This window comes from Belonocnema kinseyi, chromosome 2 (assembly GCF_010883055.1).
Source record: "Belonocnema kinseyi isolate 2016_QV_RU_SX_M_011 chromosome 2, B_treatae_v1, whole genome shotgun sequence".
Taxonomy (NCBI): Eukaryota; Metazoa; Arthropoda; class Insecta; order Hymenoptera; family Cynipidae; genus Belonocnema; species Belonocnema kinseyi.
The window spans coordinates 173,834,340-173,852,942 of NC_046658.1; the positions used below are offsets into that span (position 1 = coordinate 173,834,340).

Sequence of the window (18,603 nt, forward strand, 5' to 3'; positions counted from 1 at the left end):
CATTTATTTACTATTCCGAATTTTTCCTCTCTGTATTTTTACTTATTCCTAATTTTTCACCCTCCTAATTTTAACGTTTCCGAATTTTTACCCATTCCGCTTCTTTGGTTTTCTTTTTTGGTTTCCGAATAAATACTATTCAGAGTTTTGGATTTCTGATTTATTCCTTTTTCCGAATTTTTGGTATTCCTAAGTTTTACCATTATGTATTATAACCCATTCTGAAATTTTACCTTTCTAAAATTTTATCCGTTCCGAAAAATGAACGGGTCCCAGCGCCCCAAAATCCATTTGAATCGATGAAAATGCGGTGGCCGCGTGATTTGAAGTCAGAGTGAAATAAAGATTACGGAATCATTGGAAATTTTTTATTGAAAAACTATGCACTTTTCGGAAAAATTCTAATGACTAAAAAGTTTTTGTAATCAGCCAAGGAATACGCCTGGATTTTTCTGAAGCTTTTTTCATCGTTTATTATAAAAAAATTCATGAATGTTTTGACAAAAATTTGGCCATTAAGACGCCATTTTGAAAATACTAAAACGAAAAATCGATCTTTGAACAAATAAAATATATGGATCAAAATTTTTTGTAGTGTCGAGCAGTCTTAGTTATTGGCCTTCGAATAGCAGTGTACCGGTCGTGGCGTTTTGGTAGTTTAAGGGTTAAAAAATCTGCTAAAATATAAACTTTTTTGTTAAAAATGTATATACTTTTGTAAAAATTATCTAGTGTAGTAACGGATTGGTTAAAAATTGAAAAATCTATTAAAAATTTTGATCATTCCGTTGAAAATTCATTTTTTCCTGTTAAATTTTTTTTTGAAATGTGAAAATGTAGCTGTTCCATTTTTACTTGGAAATTGGTCCTTCATGAAATTATAAGTAAAATATTTGGTAAAGAATTCATTAATTTGGTTGAAGATTCAATTATTTTGTTGAATTTAACTGCTTAAATTTTTTCGATTAAATTAGTTTTTTAAACAAAATATCATACTTTTCCATTTTTAGTTATGAATTGATCTTCTCAGTTGAAAATTCTACCATTTCATTAAAAACTCATCTTTCTTTATTTTGAAAAACCTTTTATGTTGCAAAAACATTCAACTTTATAGCCAATAATAAAATAAATTTGTATGCCAATTCGACGTAATTTATAGCTTCTTTTTATAGCCATTTATAGCTGCATATACATTTTTCTCACTGAAAGCCGTTAGAAGATGAATACTTTTAAAAAAGGTTTTAAATTTTTATTCTAAAAGCGAAGATTCTGATGGAAACTTAATTGTGGATTACACCCGTTTCTTAGTACAACAAAGTTTTTTTTTAATTTCAACTCGTCATAATTCAGTCATTTCTTGGAAGTTTTTTATCAAATTTGCAGGGAATATTTTGTGTAATCTTCTACAACTGTGAGAGTAAATAACATATAAAAAAATTAGTTTTAGAAAAGTTATAAATTCTTTACGAAAGTATAAATAATTTTTTTCTGAAATAATTATTTTTAATCAAATATCACTAAGAAATTATGTCTTATTTCGGCCACTCAACCCGTTTCTAAACCAAAGCTTGGAACAGTTTTTGAAACGGTCGTACGTTTAAAAACTTTTAACAAAAAGTTTGAACTCAGTATTATTACTATGCAGAGATTATTTTTAATGTCCTCCAGTAAGAAAAAGAACTTTTTTATGATTTTATGAAAAAAAATTAATGAACCGCGGTCATGTTTTCACGACCTTTAATGATTAATGTTGTAATTATTCATTGTTTTATAAAATATGAGATACAATAATGTGCGATTATGATTTATTAAAAGTTTCTTTTGTTTATTTTGGAAGTTTGAAAGTTTCTTTTTGAATTACTGAAACAATTTTTATAAACAAATTCTATTCTTCCGAGAACAGAATCAATTTTTTACGGAACAGACTTACATTCTGCATCTTGTAAGATTGTTATGACTTCTTGTATACTCAATAGAGAACGGGAAAACGATGCAAATAAAAAAAATTAAAACAATCGATCAGAAAATGAGCATTAATTATTCCTACATTTTTTCAGATTTTGAATTGTTGTTTAGGAAACGTTATAGAAGACTAAAAGCTGATAAAATATTACTATAAAAGAAGGAGATAAATCGAAAATTGCATTCAATGAAAGTTTTTGTAGAGAAGAGAATGCTTTTTTGACATTAGGGTTATTAAATCATTTACACACTCGAATTTTAATTATTTTTTATCACTTTTGGATGAGTTTTCAAACATTTTAAATATTTATAGATGAAATAGTATATGCCATTTTTGAACTACAGTTTTTTAAATATATTTTATAATATTTTAAAAGATACTAACAAAGAATTAGAGAAATTTAAAACTTTATTTTATGAGGGTTTTTGTACAGCAGAAAATAACTTTTTGTCATTATCGTATCTTCTTATTCTTTTTCAGTTTTGGATACAGCTTCAAAGATTTTGAACATTTAAAAAAAAGTGTTGAGCCCTTTTTGAGATAAATACAATTTAGTTAATTGATTTACATATTTTTAATTATTCTTTATAAAATGTTATTTCACATTAATGAAATAAGTGAAAATATTATAAAAGAATGAGATAAATTTAATGGGTTTTTTTTAATGGGAATTTCATGAGGGTTTTTCATAGCAAAACTTGCTTTTTTGTTTGTTGAGTTAATAAGCTATTTTTTTATTCCAATGATCGTTTTGTATTAATTTTAATAGTTCTTGAACTTCTTATATATATTTTAAGATAAAAATTAATTAGGTAGCGCGGTTACAAAAATATCACCTTTAAAAAAAGGTGGTGCACTTTGATATTTTTGTTCTAAATCGTGAAAAAAATACTGCGGCAAATTAATACAGAAAAGTGATTTTTAAATATAGCTTTTGAATTTTTTTCTTGGTATACTTTTCATTTTGAGATAATTCGAGTAATACTCGAAAAAAACTTCAATAAACTATTGTTTGAAAAAATTCAAATAATGATTGTTTCTATACGGTTAGCGTATCAGGAAATCCATTATCACATTTAATTTTGCAAAAAAATTATTTTTAACGATTTTTACGTCTATCCATAAAATAAAATGCATTTCTTTCCAAAATTTGTAGCACAAATTAAATACAGAAAATATTTTAAACTTTTTAAGCATGTAAATACTTTCTAAAAATTATAAACATTTTCCAAGCTTTCTCTAAGAGTTTATAATTTTTTATACTGAATTTATATAATTAATAGTATAGTGATATTGTTTAAAATTATCTTCTGATTTCGTATTTAAACCAAAAGTTGGAAATTTACATCGTTATATCACGAGATAATCAGTGACGCCTTGTTCGCTCAATCCTCGTTTACGAACATTAATTATCTCAACATGACACCAAAAATGTGAAAATAAATTTTAAAAAATACATAAATTAATTTTTTGTTTTTATTGAATTTTAAAATGACGTTCACTTTTGCATAAACTATAAAACTTTTGAATTAAAAAAATGTCGAGCCTTTTTGAAATGAGTAATTTTTTAAAAATTACTTTTACAAAAAACGTATATTTATTTAACAAAGGAAACCTGTAGGATAGGAAGTTACTCTATTCGAAAAATATTCTTTTTTCTTTCAGGAAAAGAATTTCCTATATTTTTTTTGTTTTTTTTTGTTTTTACAATGAATAATAATTAACTATAACTATTTTAACCATGCACAAACTTAATTTTGCACCTGAATTCAGTTCATTCATAGAAAATGTTTTCCTGAAAAACTGAGCTATCAATTATTCAAATTTACCTATTTTTTAAAAATTGATAAGAAACAATGAAATAAAAAACTGAAACTACAAAAATATTGTTGAAATAAACTTTTTTTTGTAAACCTGCCTTTTTTATTAAAAATGAGGGCTTTTATTTGAAATTTCATCTTTATTTATATTATTTTGATTATGAAGATTCTAAAGAAAAAAAATTAAGTTTAAAAAGTCTTAAGTTGAAGATAGTTTTTGAAAAAAAATCCAGAGGTTTATGTCCAATTTACTTAAAAGATTATTTTTGAAATTCGCGTCCGAAGCTTTCCGCTTCTATCAGAAATGTTGACTAATTTTGTTAAACAACTTCTAATTAGTGCAAATTGTCTATAAATCGATTTTAAATGAAATTTTAAGTGTTTTGGTTAAAATGTTGTACTGATTTTTCATCAGAAATTTTCGGAAGAAAATGTATACAGATTGCAGGAATATTCGGAAAGAAATGTAAGTGATTAGAAAGCTCTGGAAAGAACTTTCTTCACTGGAATGCCAGTGTTGTCTTTTATAGTAAAATTTTTATCAAAAAGTAAAATTCGTGAAATTTTAGTACCTATAAGTACCACAATCATAATTTTAGCACAATTGACTTTTTATTTTCGTTTTTTGAAAATAAAAACATTAATTAGCAAACGTCAGTTTGACATTGTATAAAATTGTTCAAATAAAATGCTCTGTCGTTAGTTCTCCCGTTACTAATCTTTCACTCCAGATTAAAGTGATTGAATTAATGTTAAAAATTGCTGATGAAAAGCTTCAAAATTCTTTTCATTTATGTATTTATATTTAAATTAATTTTCTTTGTTCACTGACAATTTTTCTATTACATTTTTGGTTAGAAATGCATTTCTTGTAGTTAAAAATTCAAGCTTAAAATCAAAATTTATATATCATGCTAATTTTGGGCGCATTTTTTATGGTTTATCATTTCAATTACAAATTGATTCCTTTAGCCGAAAACTTGAAAAAAATGTCCAAAAATTGTTTTTTTTCGACAGTAATTTATTTATTTACTGAAAACGTGAGAATTCTCTTTATTGTTGACAATTTATATTTTTAATTAAAAAAGAATCTTTTCTCGTTAAAACTTAATGTTTTTTGTTAAAATTTCATCTTGTTTAGTAAAAAAAATACTTGGTTGAAAATTCATCGCTATTGGTGCAAAGTGCAATTAGCTTGTTCAAAATTTAACTGATTCATAATTTCAGTTGCAAAATCCACTATTTGGTCGTAAAATCATTTCTTTTTAAATCCCAGCTTTTTTCTTGAAAATGAGCTTTTTTGTAGAAAATTAATCTTTTTAGCTTCAGCATTAAACAAGATGGTAGAGAATTAAGCGATCTGTTTGAATAATAACTTTCTTCTTTTAAATTAAACCAGTTCTAATTTTTGATTAAAATACTTTGTTTGTTTCAATAATATTTATTACCTGTTCAGTGAGACAAAATTTTATGTTTAAAAAATCGGCGACTTTGTTCATTGTTTAACTACTTTGTAGAAAATAAATTTTGTTGTTCTAGAAGATTTATCATTTTAGTTGCAAATTCCAATATTTGGTCATAAATTAAGTTTTGTTTAAACTAAAATCTCAGCCTTTTTGTATAAAATTATTCTTTTTGGTTAAAAAATTTAAAAGGATAATGTGGAAAATAAGGCTACCTGTTTAAATATTAACTTTCCTGCTAAAAATCCCTATTTTTTGTTAAAAGTTTGACTGCTTTAGTAGAAAATTAAATTGTTTCTTTGAACATTGAAATATTTATTAAAAAATCTAAATAATCGGTTGGAAATTCCTTTTTTCCTGTTAAAAGTTCATTAATGAATTAATTATTCTTTTTTATTTGACTCTAGCTGCTAACATTTTTTAAAATTATTTACAAAAAAATGTTATATAGCGATTTCATTTTTGGTTGAAAATTAATATTCTAAGCTATAAATTCAACTATGTCGTTGAAAAATCATCTTTCTTTTTTTCAATTAACTTTCTTCTTGCAAATTCTTCCTATTCAACTGTATATCTTGAAAACATGAGTCTTTTGTTACAAATTCGCCTTTTCAAGTAGAAAATTAACCCTGAAATGCTAATCCGGGTCCCAGGGACCTGGAAATTTTTTTCAGTAGACTGTTTCTTTCTAAAAAGTTCCAACCTTTTTTACAAAATATTTATCATACATAATTATATTCCGTTTATATATTTACAATATTCATTTTTGCGAGACTCAGGGATACAATTGAAAAGAAATAAATAAATTGTTTGAACCCGTTTTAGGAGGAACGGAAAACTTCGAGGTTCTAGCACTTGAGGGTTAATTATATTTGTTGTTACCTGAATATTTTAATGTATCCTTCCGTATTCTTCCTTTTAAATTAAAAATCATCTGTTATGCTAGAAAAGTCGTCTTTCTTGATTTAAATTCATCCCCCTTGGCTAAAAATAAACTTTTCTATTGAAAATGAAACTTTGCCAGTGGACAATTTTACTTTTTTCTAAAAATTAGTCTTCTAGCTTAATAATGTAACCATTTGGTTAAAATAAAAACTATTTAATTTTATTTTTAGAAAATACTGTTCTTTTATGATTATTTTTTTTTTATTTTATGATCAGGCAAGTGTTGCGTGTTACAAAACTTTTGTGCATCCCTCTCTTTGTTACAGTTTAAAACGTTAGGGTATATTCCCCCTCCTCTAGATTGTCAAGTAATATCGGGATGTCTTTTTCCCTTAGAAAATAAAAAAACAGTTATATGAATCAGGGGTCTATTTAGTGCTATTACATTTTTAAAAAATATTAAGAATTGATAGAAATAAATCGACGTGTCCAAATAACAAGGCTCTATTTCGGATGATCCAAATAAAATGATAGTAACTCGTGGAGAAAAAATGAAAAGGTGCCAACTCAAATGGCGAACACACGACGCTTTAACATCCCATATAAATTTAATTGAGAACATCAGCACCCTCAACTCTGTAGCACTTTTTCATTTGGGTTTCACGAGTTTCACGAGAACCTTTCAATTGGTCTTCATGAGTTAGAACTTTTTTATTCGGCTTCCTGAGATAGAACCTTATAATTTGGACACGTCGAAATCAATCATTACTAAAAACGTACCTTTTCAACAACTCTCACGGAGCATGCGTGGAACCTTGCAAGAGCTCGAAGAGCTAATAAACAATGCTCAATGTCAAGTCCAGCCTGACGGTCTGCCATCCGGTATCCCATTGGTGCCAAATCTTCAAAAACTAGGACAGTTGGGTCGCCTTTTTGCATATAAAAACCCCTAGCATTAAATGGTTTCACATATCCTTGAACTTCGTTCATCTTTGGCAAGGTGTCACTCATCATCGACATTTCTGTTCTAAAAAGACCAGCCTTCTCGACCTTAATTTTTAAATTTGTATTTAATTAAAATCAGTAAAATAGCAAAAAAAATTTTATGATAAAATGTATATGAGAAGACTTTTTTAAAACGTGCAATAAAGAGAATTTTAAATTTATTTAAATAAAATTACTAATTTATGAGATATGAAAAATTAAATTAATTGTTTGAATAATTTTTGATGATAATTATTTAAACTGATCAGATTGATTTAATTCTTAATTAGATTAAATGGTACCACATTATTCAATGAAGATGTTGATTAAATTTCAAAGTTACAATTTGAAATGAAAAGAGTGGCTTGGATCATCAACATAACTGATATTTTATTTTTAGGAATAAAAAATTCATTATTGCGTTTAATGATCTGCCATTCACCTTTTTAAAAAAATCCTCTTTTTTCCTGTTTTTCAAAAACTTCTCACTTTTTCTGAATTTTCGCTTTAAAAGTAAGTCAATAAAGAAATCCTCTCTTTTTCGTCAAAAATTCTATTACTGTATTTTTGGTTTGTAATTTATCTTTTTAGTTCAAAATATTATTATTCTAAGAAAAATTCTTGCATTTTGCTAAAAATGTAACCTTTTTGTCTGAAAGCTAAACTACGTACATTATTAAAAATTGATTTCTTTGCTCAAAATTAATCAGTGTAGCTAAAAAATTTTCTGTTTAGTAGAAAAGTTAACTATTGAGTTGAAAATTATTTTTTTTATCCAAAATATAAGTTTTGCGTCAGAAGATACACCGCCTCATTTAAGATGTCATCTCTTTAGTAGTCAAAAAAAATATTTCGTTAAAAATGCGGATTTCTAAATATAAATTTTTTTTTAACTGAAAAATTACCTATTTTACTTTTTTTAAATGTACTTATTTTGTTTTAGATTTTTAATTTAGATTTTAGATATTTAACAAAAAATTTAGCCTTGCATTTTTGTTTAAAAATATAATTATTTTGTTAAAAATTATTTTTTTTTTTGCAACTGGACATTAGATTTTGAACTGCAAAATTATCAATTTCATTTATGGCTTCGAGTTAATATTTTTAATTAAAATAGTTATATTTCAGTAGAAAATTGATGGGTAAAGTTAAAAATGCATCTATATGGTTAGAAATACATCTTCCCGAACTAAAAATTCAAATTTTTTAGTAGAAAATTAACCTTCTTGTTAGTAATTGTTTTGAAAATTTTCCGTTTTTGGTTAAAAATGGCCGAAAAAATATTCGTTCTTTTAACTTAAATCTTTTCATTAAAATTTTAGTTGATAATTAATATTACTCAGTGAAACGTGATCTGTTTTAGTTTAGAGTTGACATTTATGGTCGAAAAATTATATTTTCGTTTTGAAATTTTGGTTAAAAAAAATTTGTTAAGGATTCATCTATTTGGATGATAATTTGACGATTTTGATAAAAATTGTTATTCTTTTTTTGTTAAAAATTATTTTTTAGATTTACACAGAAAATTTTCTTTGAAAGTTCATGCAATTGGTGAAAACTTCGTTTCTTTTTATAAAAATTAATTTTGTAGACTGAAAATTTAAGTATTCCACGTTCAGGAGAAAAATTATTTAATAGTTAAAAATGTACGTATACTAAATAATTAATATGTAGAGATTTAATGTTTTGGTTTTACATTTTTTTTAAAATGATAAATGTATCCATTTTTGCAGAAAAATCATCTCGCTTGGTTGAAAACTTCTTTCGCTTACTTCAGAATGAACTTTTTTATAAAAAATTTTAAAGTCTTCTAAAAAAATGGCCTTTTTGGATTGAAACATCAAATATTCTTGGTTAATTTTCAATCTTTTTGATTTAAAACTGGGCCATTTAATTGAAAATTCATCTTTGTATTTATGAAGTTTAACTATGTAGTAGAAAATTCAACTATTTTGTTGGCAGATTAATTATTTTATTTTTAAATTAAACTATTTTATTGAAAGTTAAACGTTTTTTTGTAAAAAATTTATCAATTATAACTTCTTCCTTAATTTAACTGTTTTTTATTTAATACAAAATTAATTTTTGGTTTAAACATTAACAATTATATTTCGTATTTATTTCGTATTTTTCGTAAAAATTGAACTACTCTGTTTAAAAATATTTTCTAGTTGTTGTTTAAAAATAATTATCGTATTCGAAGGTTGATCATTTTGCTTCAAATTTAACTATTTCATTAAACAAAATTTATTTTTGATTAATTCTACTGTATTTTTTTTAACAGTACTTTTAGTTTGCATGTCAACGGGTTCTTTTCTTCCAAATTTAAATATTTTTAAAAATATAAACTGTAACATTTTTTATAGAGACTACTCTTCAAATTTTAATCAGTTACAATTTTGTCTGCTTTCAATCAGTGGCTCAATTGAAGCTACGAAACAGTATTCTTCACTAATGTATGAGTGATAATTACTAACATATCAGTCAAAACTGCTGATTCGTGGCTATTATTGAGCTACTAATTGAAATTATTAAATATGTTGACTAATTCAAATTTAGAGATTACATCTGCTTTGGTTCAAAATTCAAACACTTAGTAAGAAGTTGAACAGTTTTGTTTAAAGTTCATTTTTTAATTGATATTTATTTATTATTTTATTTAAAAATTTAACTATTCGGTTAAAATCTTATTTCTTTCATTAAATCTTCTTGATTTAAATTAATTTTAATCTTTAACTTTCGCGCAAGAACTAAGTTCTCGGAACCCTTGCTTTTAAAGCAATGGTACCAAGGTCTCAGTTCTTGCGTCAAAAACAGAAAAGGATCAAAGATCAGTTCCGTAAATTAATCTCTTGAAATTTTTCTCCCCGTAAAGACTCATTTTTTCTTAAAGATTTTATTGCCCTATTATTCTTCTATTTCTTGAGAAATTACCCAGTTTCCACTGTTTTGAGAGCATTTGGGCTCTCAAGTCTGTAATTGGAAACAGGGCTTTAGCACCCCCAAACCACATGTTTTAGGGCACTAAAACCCTGTACCCACTTACTCTTTAAAATGAAAACTATAAAACTATTTCTTCCAATTATTGCAACTTACCAAATCTCTCGATTTTTCTTCATCCGGAGCAACTTTAACAACAATAGACCTCTTCTCCGTGATTTTTCTGCCACCCTTCTCTCTAGAAATTTCAACAGTAGCTCGAATCATGGTACTCGTATAGTTATCGCCTTTATTCGTCGCAGGTTTCGTGAATATATTGATCACTTCAATCGATTCATCCCCTTCCCCGTTTCTCAGAGCCTTCTGCACGAAACCTTGGCCCAGCCATGGCGGTGTCCCTTGGGCCATTTCTGAAATTGGAATAAGAATCGGAGAATTTCTTCTACAAATCATTGTTCCCTCTTTCGAATCGTAAAACCCCACACAATTCTTCACGGAAACTTATTGTTCCCAGCGAGATTTATCGTTCCTTTCGATATTCGCGAGAGCGTTCTGAAGAAACTCTAGGATTCCAGTTCAATTAGAATCGCAATCGAAGGAAAACAGAGTCGTAATAGAAAATTCAAGCCCTGATTCCTTTCTCGAATCAAAAAATCTTTAGCTTCCGAACTCTTTTGCAAACTTATAGGATGCCGCTGTCTGTCTCAAAAAAATTGTTACTATTTCAAAACATTAGTGAACTTAAAATTTAATTTTTAAATACCCTTTTATCAACTACTTATCAATAAAAATGTTAAATAAAAGCTATTGATATTATTACCGCTCTAATGAAAATAAAACTTATTATCATCAACATGTACAGACTAATTGCCTTCAGAGATAACATCTTTATATAATTTAGTATAGCTCAAAATACTCTTGACATTTTTATGTCAAAGCAAAACCATATTTTTATAAAGGGGCCATCCATTATTTAAATAATACGTTTTTATTTAGGGGAGGGGGGTATGACCTGCTGCATGTGTTCGCGGTTTGAAAATCTATACTGATATGTAATATTGTTGACAAATCAACCTTATAGGAAATCAGGGTATCCAAAATTACGACGTTAAAGTTTAGTAATTTTACAATTCAAGATTATATTGATGTTAAAAATGCTTACATCTTTATAATTAGATTAGTATTTTAATTTTTTTTATTATTCTGTAAAGAACATTTTAGGAAAACAAAATGTTTTTTCAATTTTAACATTACTGCTAGGCGCAAAAACTTTAAATATTTTTCAGGATTATTGGATTATAGGCTAAGATAGTTGAAATGATTTTTGAATGAACTAGAAAGTCTAGTGATTTCAGCCAGATTTCTGGTTACTCTAACCAGAAAATAATAAGGGCATTTTTGACCAGAATTCTGGTTGATTTAACCAGATATTTTCTAGATTTAGGACTTCAAAACATTTTTAACGAATTTCACCATAATTCGCTGGATTTTATAAGATTTAATATTATGAGACTAAGATTCAGGATGGTAAGATTACTTGGTATTTTTGCGAATTTCTAGAATCTCAAGGGATTTCATAGAACTTCTGAAATTTTAAAGGATTTCAAAAAATATCATCAGATTTTATTTAACTCAGCCAAATTTAAATTTTTTTTATAAAATAATAATGAAATTTCAAAGAATTTGTTTACAAGAAATAAGGGATTTTAAAGAAATAAAAAGATTCTCAAATATTTTAACGTATTTTCCAAGATTGAGAAAATTAGGATTTTAAATATATTCTGACAGATTTGAGGATATTTTAGAAGATTCTTAGTAATTTTAGTAGGTAACGAGAATTTAATGAAGTTTCAAGATATTTTAAACATTTTCTAATGTTTTCAAATGTAATAATGATTTTAAGAGCTTTGAAAATCTTTAAGAAATTTGAAAATATTTTTAAAAATTTTTTAAGTTTTTAAGAATTTCGAAAAACTTTCCTCATTCAAAGGAATTTGAAAAAATTTGATATTCTTTAAACTAATTTTGGAAGATTTCGAAGGATATTATAGGAAATTTAATTTTGTGAATATATTTCATGAGATTAATAGGAATTTTAATTAATTTGAACGAGAATTTTGAATTTAATTTTCAAGAATTTTAAACGATCTTTATAAGCTATTTTAATGAATTTTTTTATAATTTTAGAGAATTCCATAGGATTTCGCAATTTTAAAACATGATAACAAAGGATTTCATAATATTTTCATGAAAAATAAAAGAATTTAATCATTAGGATTGAGAAATTTCAAAGTCTTTCAAAGATTTCAAGATATTTTTTTTAAATATTTATTTTTAATATTTTTTTAAATTTTTATTTTTTTAAAATATTTTTTATTTATTTATTTATTTTTATTTATTTATATAATTTAATTTTTTTAAATATTTAAAGATATTTATGGAGATCCACAAAGTTTTAAGGAATTTCAAAAGATTGTAAATGTTTAAAAACATGTCGAATAATTTTCAAGAATTCTATCTATATGAATTGATTTAGAAAAATTCGTTTTTGGTTTCTAAAAAAATTTCGAAGGTATTTAAGGTATTTTATTGGATTCCCAAAGATTTAGGTAATTTTAAAGCAAATACAAAATGCAAAAAAATTTTAATTTTAATGAATATATTATTAATAGATAATACAACTTTTAAGATGTTTTGATTTTCAAGAAAGATATAATTCCTTTGTTCAATGTTTTACATCCCTTTAATTTTATTAAAAAAACAAAAAGTAACAATTAAAACTATCTATAAACTTTTAAGAGCGTTATAAAATTTTAGGGATTTTAACAAATTTTTAATAACTTCAAATATTTTAAAGAGTTTCTAAGGATTTTAATTATTTGAAAAATTTTAAGCTCCTTGTCGTGCCAAAAAAGGTATCTGAAAATAAAGTTTTTTATAATTTTAAAATTTTAAATATTATTACCTGTGGTTTCTTCTAGAAGATGAAAAAAAAGATGATTTCCTATCGAAAGAGTTAAGAACTTACCAAAAATAATTATTTTCAAAATATTTTTCGTAAATGAATTTTTTTATTGTCGCTTCTCACCAATCATTCAAACATGGTTAAATTAAAAAAAGATAACTTATTTTGTTAGGAAAAACATTTCACAAACTCTAGTGTTTTTAATTAGCTCACTTCTGAAAAAAATCAGATAATCTTCAACCATAGTTATTTGTTAATTTTTTGTTTGAATTGTTGGAAAATTTTCATAAAAGAAAAATTTACTTTTTTAAGTTAGAAATATTAGAGTTGTAGAGAATGTTTGAGTGGAGAAAATAAGCGGTTATAAAAAATTGTTTAAATTATGGAAGGATATCATGGAACCTTTAATAATATCTGAAAAGATTCCAAGGACTGTTTGAAGGGATTCAAAAGAATTTAATCAATCTTTCTAAAATTCCAGTGATTTCAAGGAATGACAAAAATATCAAAAATTAAGTTTTTAATAATTTATTATTTTTTATTAGATGGTAGATATTTTTATAAATTTTAATTTCTAGGTGGTGTATCGGTCGCACTTTAATTCGCTTATGTGAAATTTGCGTTTTAAGTGTGAAAGAAGCTGAAAATTTTGTTTAATGTGCATATTAAAAAATAAGCTTCTAATTTTTTCTAGTGACGTGATTCACTGATTGCACTGTCTGAAAAGCCAATTTCATTGTCCGCCTGAAAGTTAAGCCTAACTTTATAACAAGAAGACTTACTTAGATGACAGCTTGGATGATTATGGTGTTCACGGTACACAATTGGATAAGGTTCTATTGTGTACTATTCACGCTATCTCAGAGTAATTAACTAAAGATTTATAGTTGTTGACAAAGAAGAAGGAAAAATTTAAAAACTTTAAGGAATTTAAACTCTTCCTAAGATAGGATTTGAAAGATGACATTATGGAAATCGTCAATGTGGAAGTAACATAAATTATAAAGCTGATAAATTAAATTCTGAAAGCATAGGTAAACTAAGAAAAGTAGTGATATTTATAGTTGAAGTTGAAAAGCTGTCGCGGATTATAGACAAAACTCTAAAATGAAACAATTTAATTATTGTTGGATTAGACAACTTTTACACACGCATCTGGAAATAACTCTCGAATAAATAATGAATAATAAAAAAATGAATAATAAAAAAATGAATAATTAATAAGCAATGACGCGTGGGACACGGAAGTAACTTGGGAATTTTCCAGGTTAATCAAAAGAGAAAAATCCTGTTGTGTCTGTTACTGTTGTTTCAGATCTAATCAATAGCAGCATTGTGAGTAGACGTAGTAAACTTAAAGGAAATTCAATATTTTTTAACAAAGGTATGTTTAAAGAGATGCAACTGATAAATTAAAATCTGCAAAAAATTAAAAAAAATGTGAAGAAACAAAGTATTAAGACTATTATCAGCAAGGAACGTCTGCTGATAAATAAGATATCGTAGACGATACAGGAAGTTTTGGCTGATAAAGTGACCAACAACAAAATTTTAAGAGTTTGAAAAATTTGAAAAATTGTTTTAAAAATTTGTAAAATTTGTAAGAGACCTTAAAGGATTAAAAATATTTGGTAGGATTTAAAACAACTTCGAGAATGTTCCAAAACATTTCAAAGAATATAATTAAATTTAAGATAATTTTAGAAAATTAAATTTCAAATAATTTATTCAGAATTGAAGAATTTTAAACCATTTTAAATATTTGAGGAAATTCTGGATATTTTCGAGTAGCTGAAAACATATCCAGAATATTTTAAAAGATTCCAAGTAAGTCTTTAGAGATCTCAAAAATGTCAGGGAAGCAATATTTGTACGTATTTTCATGGGATTTTAAGGAATCTTATATTTTATTAAAATTTCATAGATTTAAAGATATTTTTAGTATTCCAAGCTGGTTCTAAAGATTTTCAACAATTTCCGAGATTTCAAAGAATGTTAAAGATTTTAAAATATTATTTAAGTTTTTAAGCAATTGTCAAGAACTTAAAGGATTTTTAGGGAATTTCAATGTCTTGAGAATATTTTGATTAAATTTTTGCTCACATTTGAAACAAAATTCCAAAGATTTAAAGAGATTTTGAATATTTCGAAATATTACTAAAGATTTTAAACAATTTAAAAGATTAAGAATAATATGAAAGATTTCAAAATAGTTTCAAAGTTTCTGACTAATTTTCAAGAACTTTACAATTTTTCAGGGGATTTAAAAGGATTGAGAATATTTTAAGGCATTTTAAAGAATTTCAAGGATTTCGCAAAACATTTCGAAGGATATAATGAAATTTAATGTAACTTTAGATAATTTAATTTCAAAGAATTAAATCACAAGAATTTAAGAATTTTAAAGCATTTCAACTATTTCGAAAGATTTGAAATATTTTTCAATAGCTTAAAACATATCGAGGATAATTCAAAAGTTTCTAAACAAGATTTAAGAGATTTTCAACATAGAAAAAAATATGACATTGTACGTATTTTCAGTAGATTTTATATTTTAATAAAATTCCAAAGACTTAAAAAGGTATCAAATATTTCCAGGTGTGTCTAAAGATTTTAAAACATTCGAAGGATTTCAAAGAATGTGAAACATTTGAAAATAGTTTTAAAGTTTGTAAGTAAGTTTTAAGAGCTTGAAAAATTTTCAGGGGATTTAAAACGAATAAGAATATTTTCGGACATTTTTTAAAATTCCAAAGATGTTCGAAAGCATTTCAAGTAATATAAGGGAATTTAATGTAACTTAAGATAATGTAATTTTAAAGAATTTATTCACAAGAATTGAAGAATTTCAAAACATTTTTAATATTTGAAACGGATTTAAATATTTTCGAATGGCTTAAAACATTTGAAGGATATTTTTAAAGTTTCAAGAGAGTTATGAAAAATGTCAAGGAATATTAGTGGATTGTACGTATTTTCGCGAGATTTGAAGGAAAATTATATTTTAATAAAATTTCAGACTTACAGAAATTTTCAATATTTCAAGGTATTTGTAAAAATTAAAGAACAAAAAAAATTTGAGAGATTTTAAAAATTTGAAAAGATTTTAGAATAGTTTTTAAATTTATAGGTAATTTTGAAGTACATTACAAATTTTAAGGAAATTTCAAAGTATTGATAATATTTTAGGGTATTTTGAAGAATTCCAAGGGTGTCTCTAAAACATTTCAAAGAATATAATGAAATTTAATGTAACTTTAGATAATGGAATTTTATTGTATTTAATCATAAGAATCAAACAATTTTAAAGCACTTTTAATATTTGAATTTTCAATATTTTGAACAGGCTTAAACATTTATTAAGATTTATTTATAAAGATTTTAAACAATTTTGAAGATTACAAAAAATGTGAGATCTTAGAATAGTTTCTAAGTTTGTAAATTATTTTTAGGAACTTAATCTATTTTCAGGGGATTTAAGAGGATTTAAAATATTTAAAGGTACTTTTTAGAATTTCAAGGATGTTCCAAAAGATTTCAGGAAACATACAATTTTTGTACATTTAAAGAATTTAATTAATAGAGTTTTAAGAATTGGAAATATCTTAGAGTAATTTAAAGGATTCCAAACAAGTTTCTAGAAAAAAAATTCAAAAAATATCAAGAAATATTATCAGATTCGAGAGAATTTTTTGAGTTTATCGGGCTTTAAACAAATGAAATAGAAAGTAAGTTTATATAAAACCTTTAGTTTCGATTTTCCGAATGGCAAAAAATGTAAACTAAAGTGATTAGATAAAAAATTTGGAAACTTGTCTAATATCGTTTTATATTATATTTGATTAGAGATCATTATAAGAATCTTTCTTTGAAATGTTTAGGTTATTTTAGCTATTAATTTATTTAAAAAAAAAAAGAATAAATCAGTTTAGCGATGAATATTTTCCTACGAGATAATACAGCACTTTACACTTTTTACTTTTTCAGAATTTCATTGTTCCTTTGTTGCATCTTTCATTGCTGCATGTTGTTCTTGTTCCATAGCTTAATTTTTTTTCAGTTTAATCTTTTCTGATTATTTGATAAATCGATTCTCTCGGGTTTTACCTTACTAAATTACATTCAATAACACATCGTTAAACATTTTCTTAACACTTCTTTAAAACTTTTGATATCGGGTAGTGAAGGGCTACAAATTAATGGATAGTCCCTTGAAGAACACTTGACACTTTTGTTTTGATTTTTGATTTTTAACGTACTTTTTCTTATCACAATCTTTAAAACACGCACAGTTCAAATGATTTGATAAATGTCTTTTATTACGATTTTTTATTTAAAAACTCCTCTTCCCGAAAACTATTAAATGGTATTAGCATGACCAATACATTTTCCAGCACTGACCTTAAAAATTGATTCCTTCAACAACGCACTTGCTTTAATCGGGCAATTTAACTTTATATGAGCACTAGCACTGCAGATACGTTCAAGTGCAATACGCCCGAAGATCTGTCATGTGCCATTCTAGTTCTTCCGTTTTATTTATACTCCAAGAGAATTCTCGCGGATCATGAACAATTGTTTTGCATTATTAGCACGCCACTGGTAGATAACGACTAGATTGTACTTGAAATGCCACTTTTAGCTAAGTCATTGCTGTTGACAGTTTTTTACTTATCCCTAATTTTTATCTCGGGAAAACCACTTCTATTATTAAATTTTTCTTTCTCATTTACTTCACGGAAGGAGCTTTAATCTCCACGTTTGCTTCCTCATTCATGTTTCCTCAAGTCATTTAAGATTTTGTAAAATATATTTTCAGTAAATTCATTTTCCGAGAAACAATATAATATTTTAAAGAGCATGAAAAAATCTGCCGCAGTCGGGATTTGAACCGCGAGCGCGACTTTAGATGAGTTCAGAGTTCCCTAATTACGCTACCGAGACCTTAAAAGATTTTTTTTTCTAAAGCTAATTTTGCTTTGCGAATACTAAACGTATTTTTCCGCAGTGATAAATGTGCGGTTTCTGATCAACGTGAGTATACTCTAAGTAGTGTTTTAAACGATTTTAGGACTATTTGGAAGCATGCTGACGTTCGAATTTTTAAGTTAAAATTAATTAAAATTCAATGTTCAATGATTAATTTGGAAGAAATAATTTTTTGAGGGACAAAAAAATCTGCCTTAACCCGGGATTGAACCGGTAATTCTACTATACTTCAAAGCTCATTTTGTATGGCAAATAATTATGTAAGTATTTCTTCCCTGTGAAAAATCTACTCCTTCTGATCAACGTGAGTTTATTCTAAATAATTTTTGCAAAATCTTATTACTATTTTGAAATAATCAACCTTTAAATTGTTTTATATTATAATTAACTAAAATTCGTTGTTTAACTAGTAATTTATATTAGATAACTTTTTAAAAGGCAATAAAATATCTGCCTCAGCCCGAAATTGAACCAAAAAAATATACATCGATTATTTGCAATAAAACTTGCAGGTCCTCAAACTCCTTGATTTTTAAATTTCTTTTTTTGCAAAACAATATGGAAGAAAATATAGTTTTAGAATTAGCAATTTCA

At 25.7% G+C, this 18,603-nt stretch overlaps 2 protein-coding genes across 3 annotated transcripts in view; one reads left to right on the top strand and one right to left on the bottom strand.

Annotated features, from left to right (window-relative positions):
- The window catches only part of LOC117168250 (basement membrane-specific heparan sulfate proteoglycan core protein-like), a 1,113,250-nt gene that overhangs the window by 179,011 nt on the left and 915,636 nt on the right, over positions 1–18,603 (top strand). The gene's annotated exons all lie outside the window — the stretch shown is intronic.
- LOC117168249 overlaps positions 1–18,603 on the bottom strand; it is a 46,125-nt gene that overhangs the window by 25,484 nt on the left and 2,038 nt on the right. Inside the window, exons 1-3 of one of the 2 annotated variants that reach the window (XM_033353749.1) lie at positions 17,422–17,557; positions 10,212–10,465; positions 6,912–7,181 (exon numbers count right to left, since the gene is read on the bottom strand). In XM_033353749.1, coding sequence (XP_033209640.1) covers positions 6,912–7,181; positions 10,212–10,463 — 522 coding nt within the window. In that variant the 5' untranslated portion in view covers positions 10,464–10,465; positions 17,422–17,557. Of the gene's footprint in view, positions 1–6,911; positions 7,182–10,211; positions 10,466–17,421; positions 17,558–18,603 lie in introns of those variants that run through there. The other variant, XM_033353750.1, reaches the window with a different exon arrangement.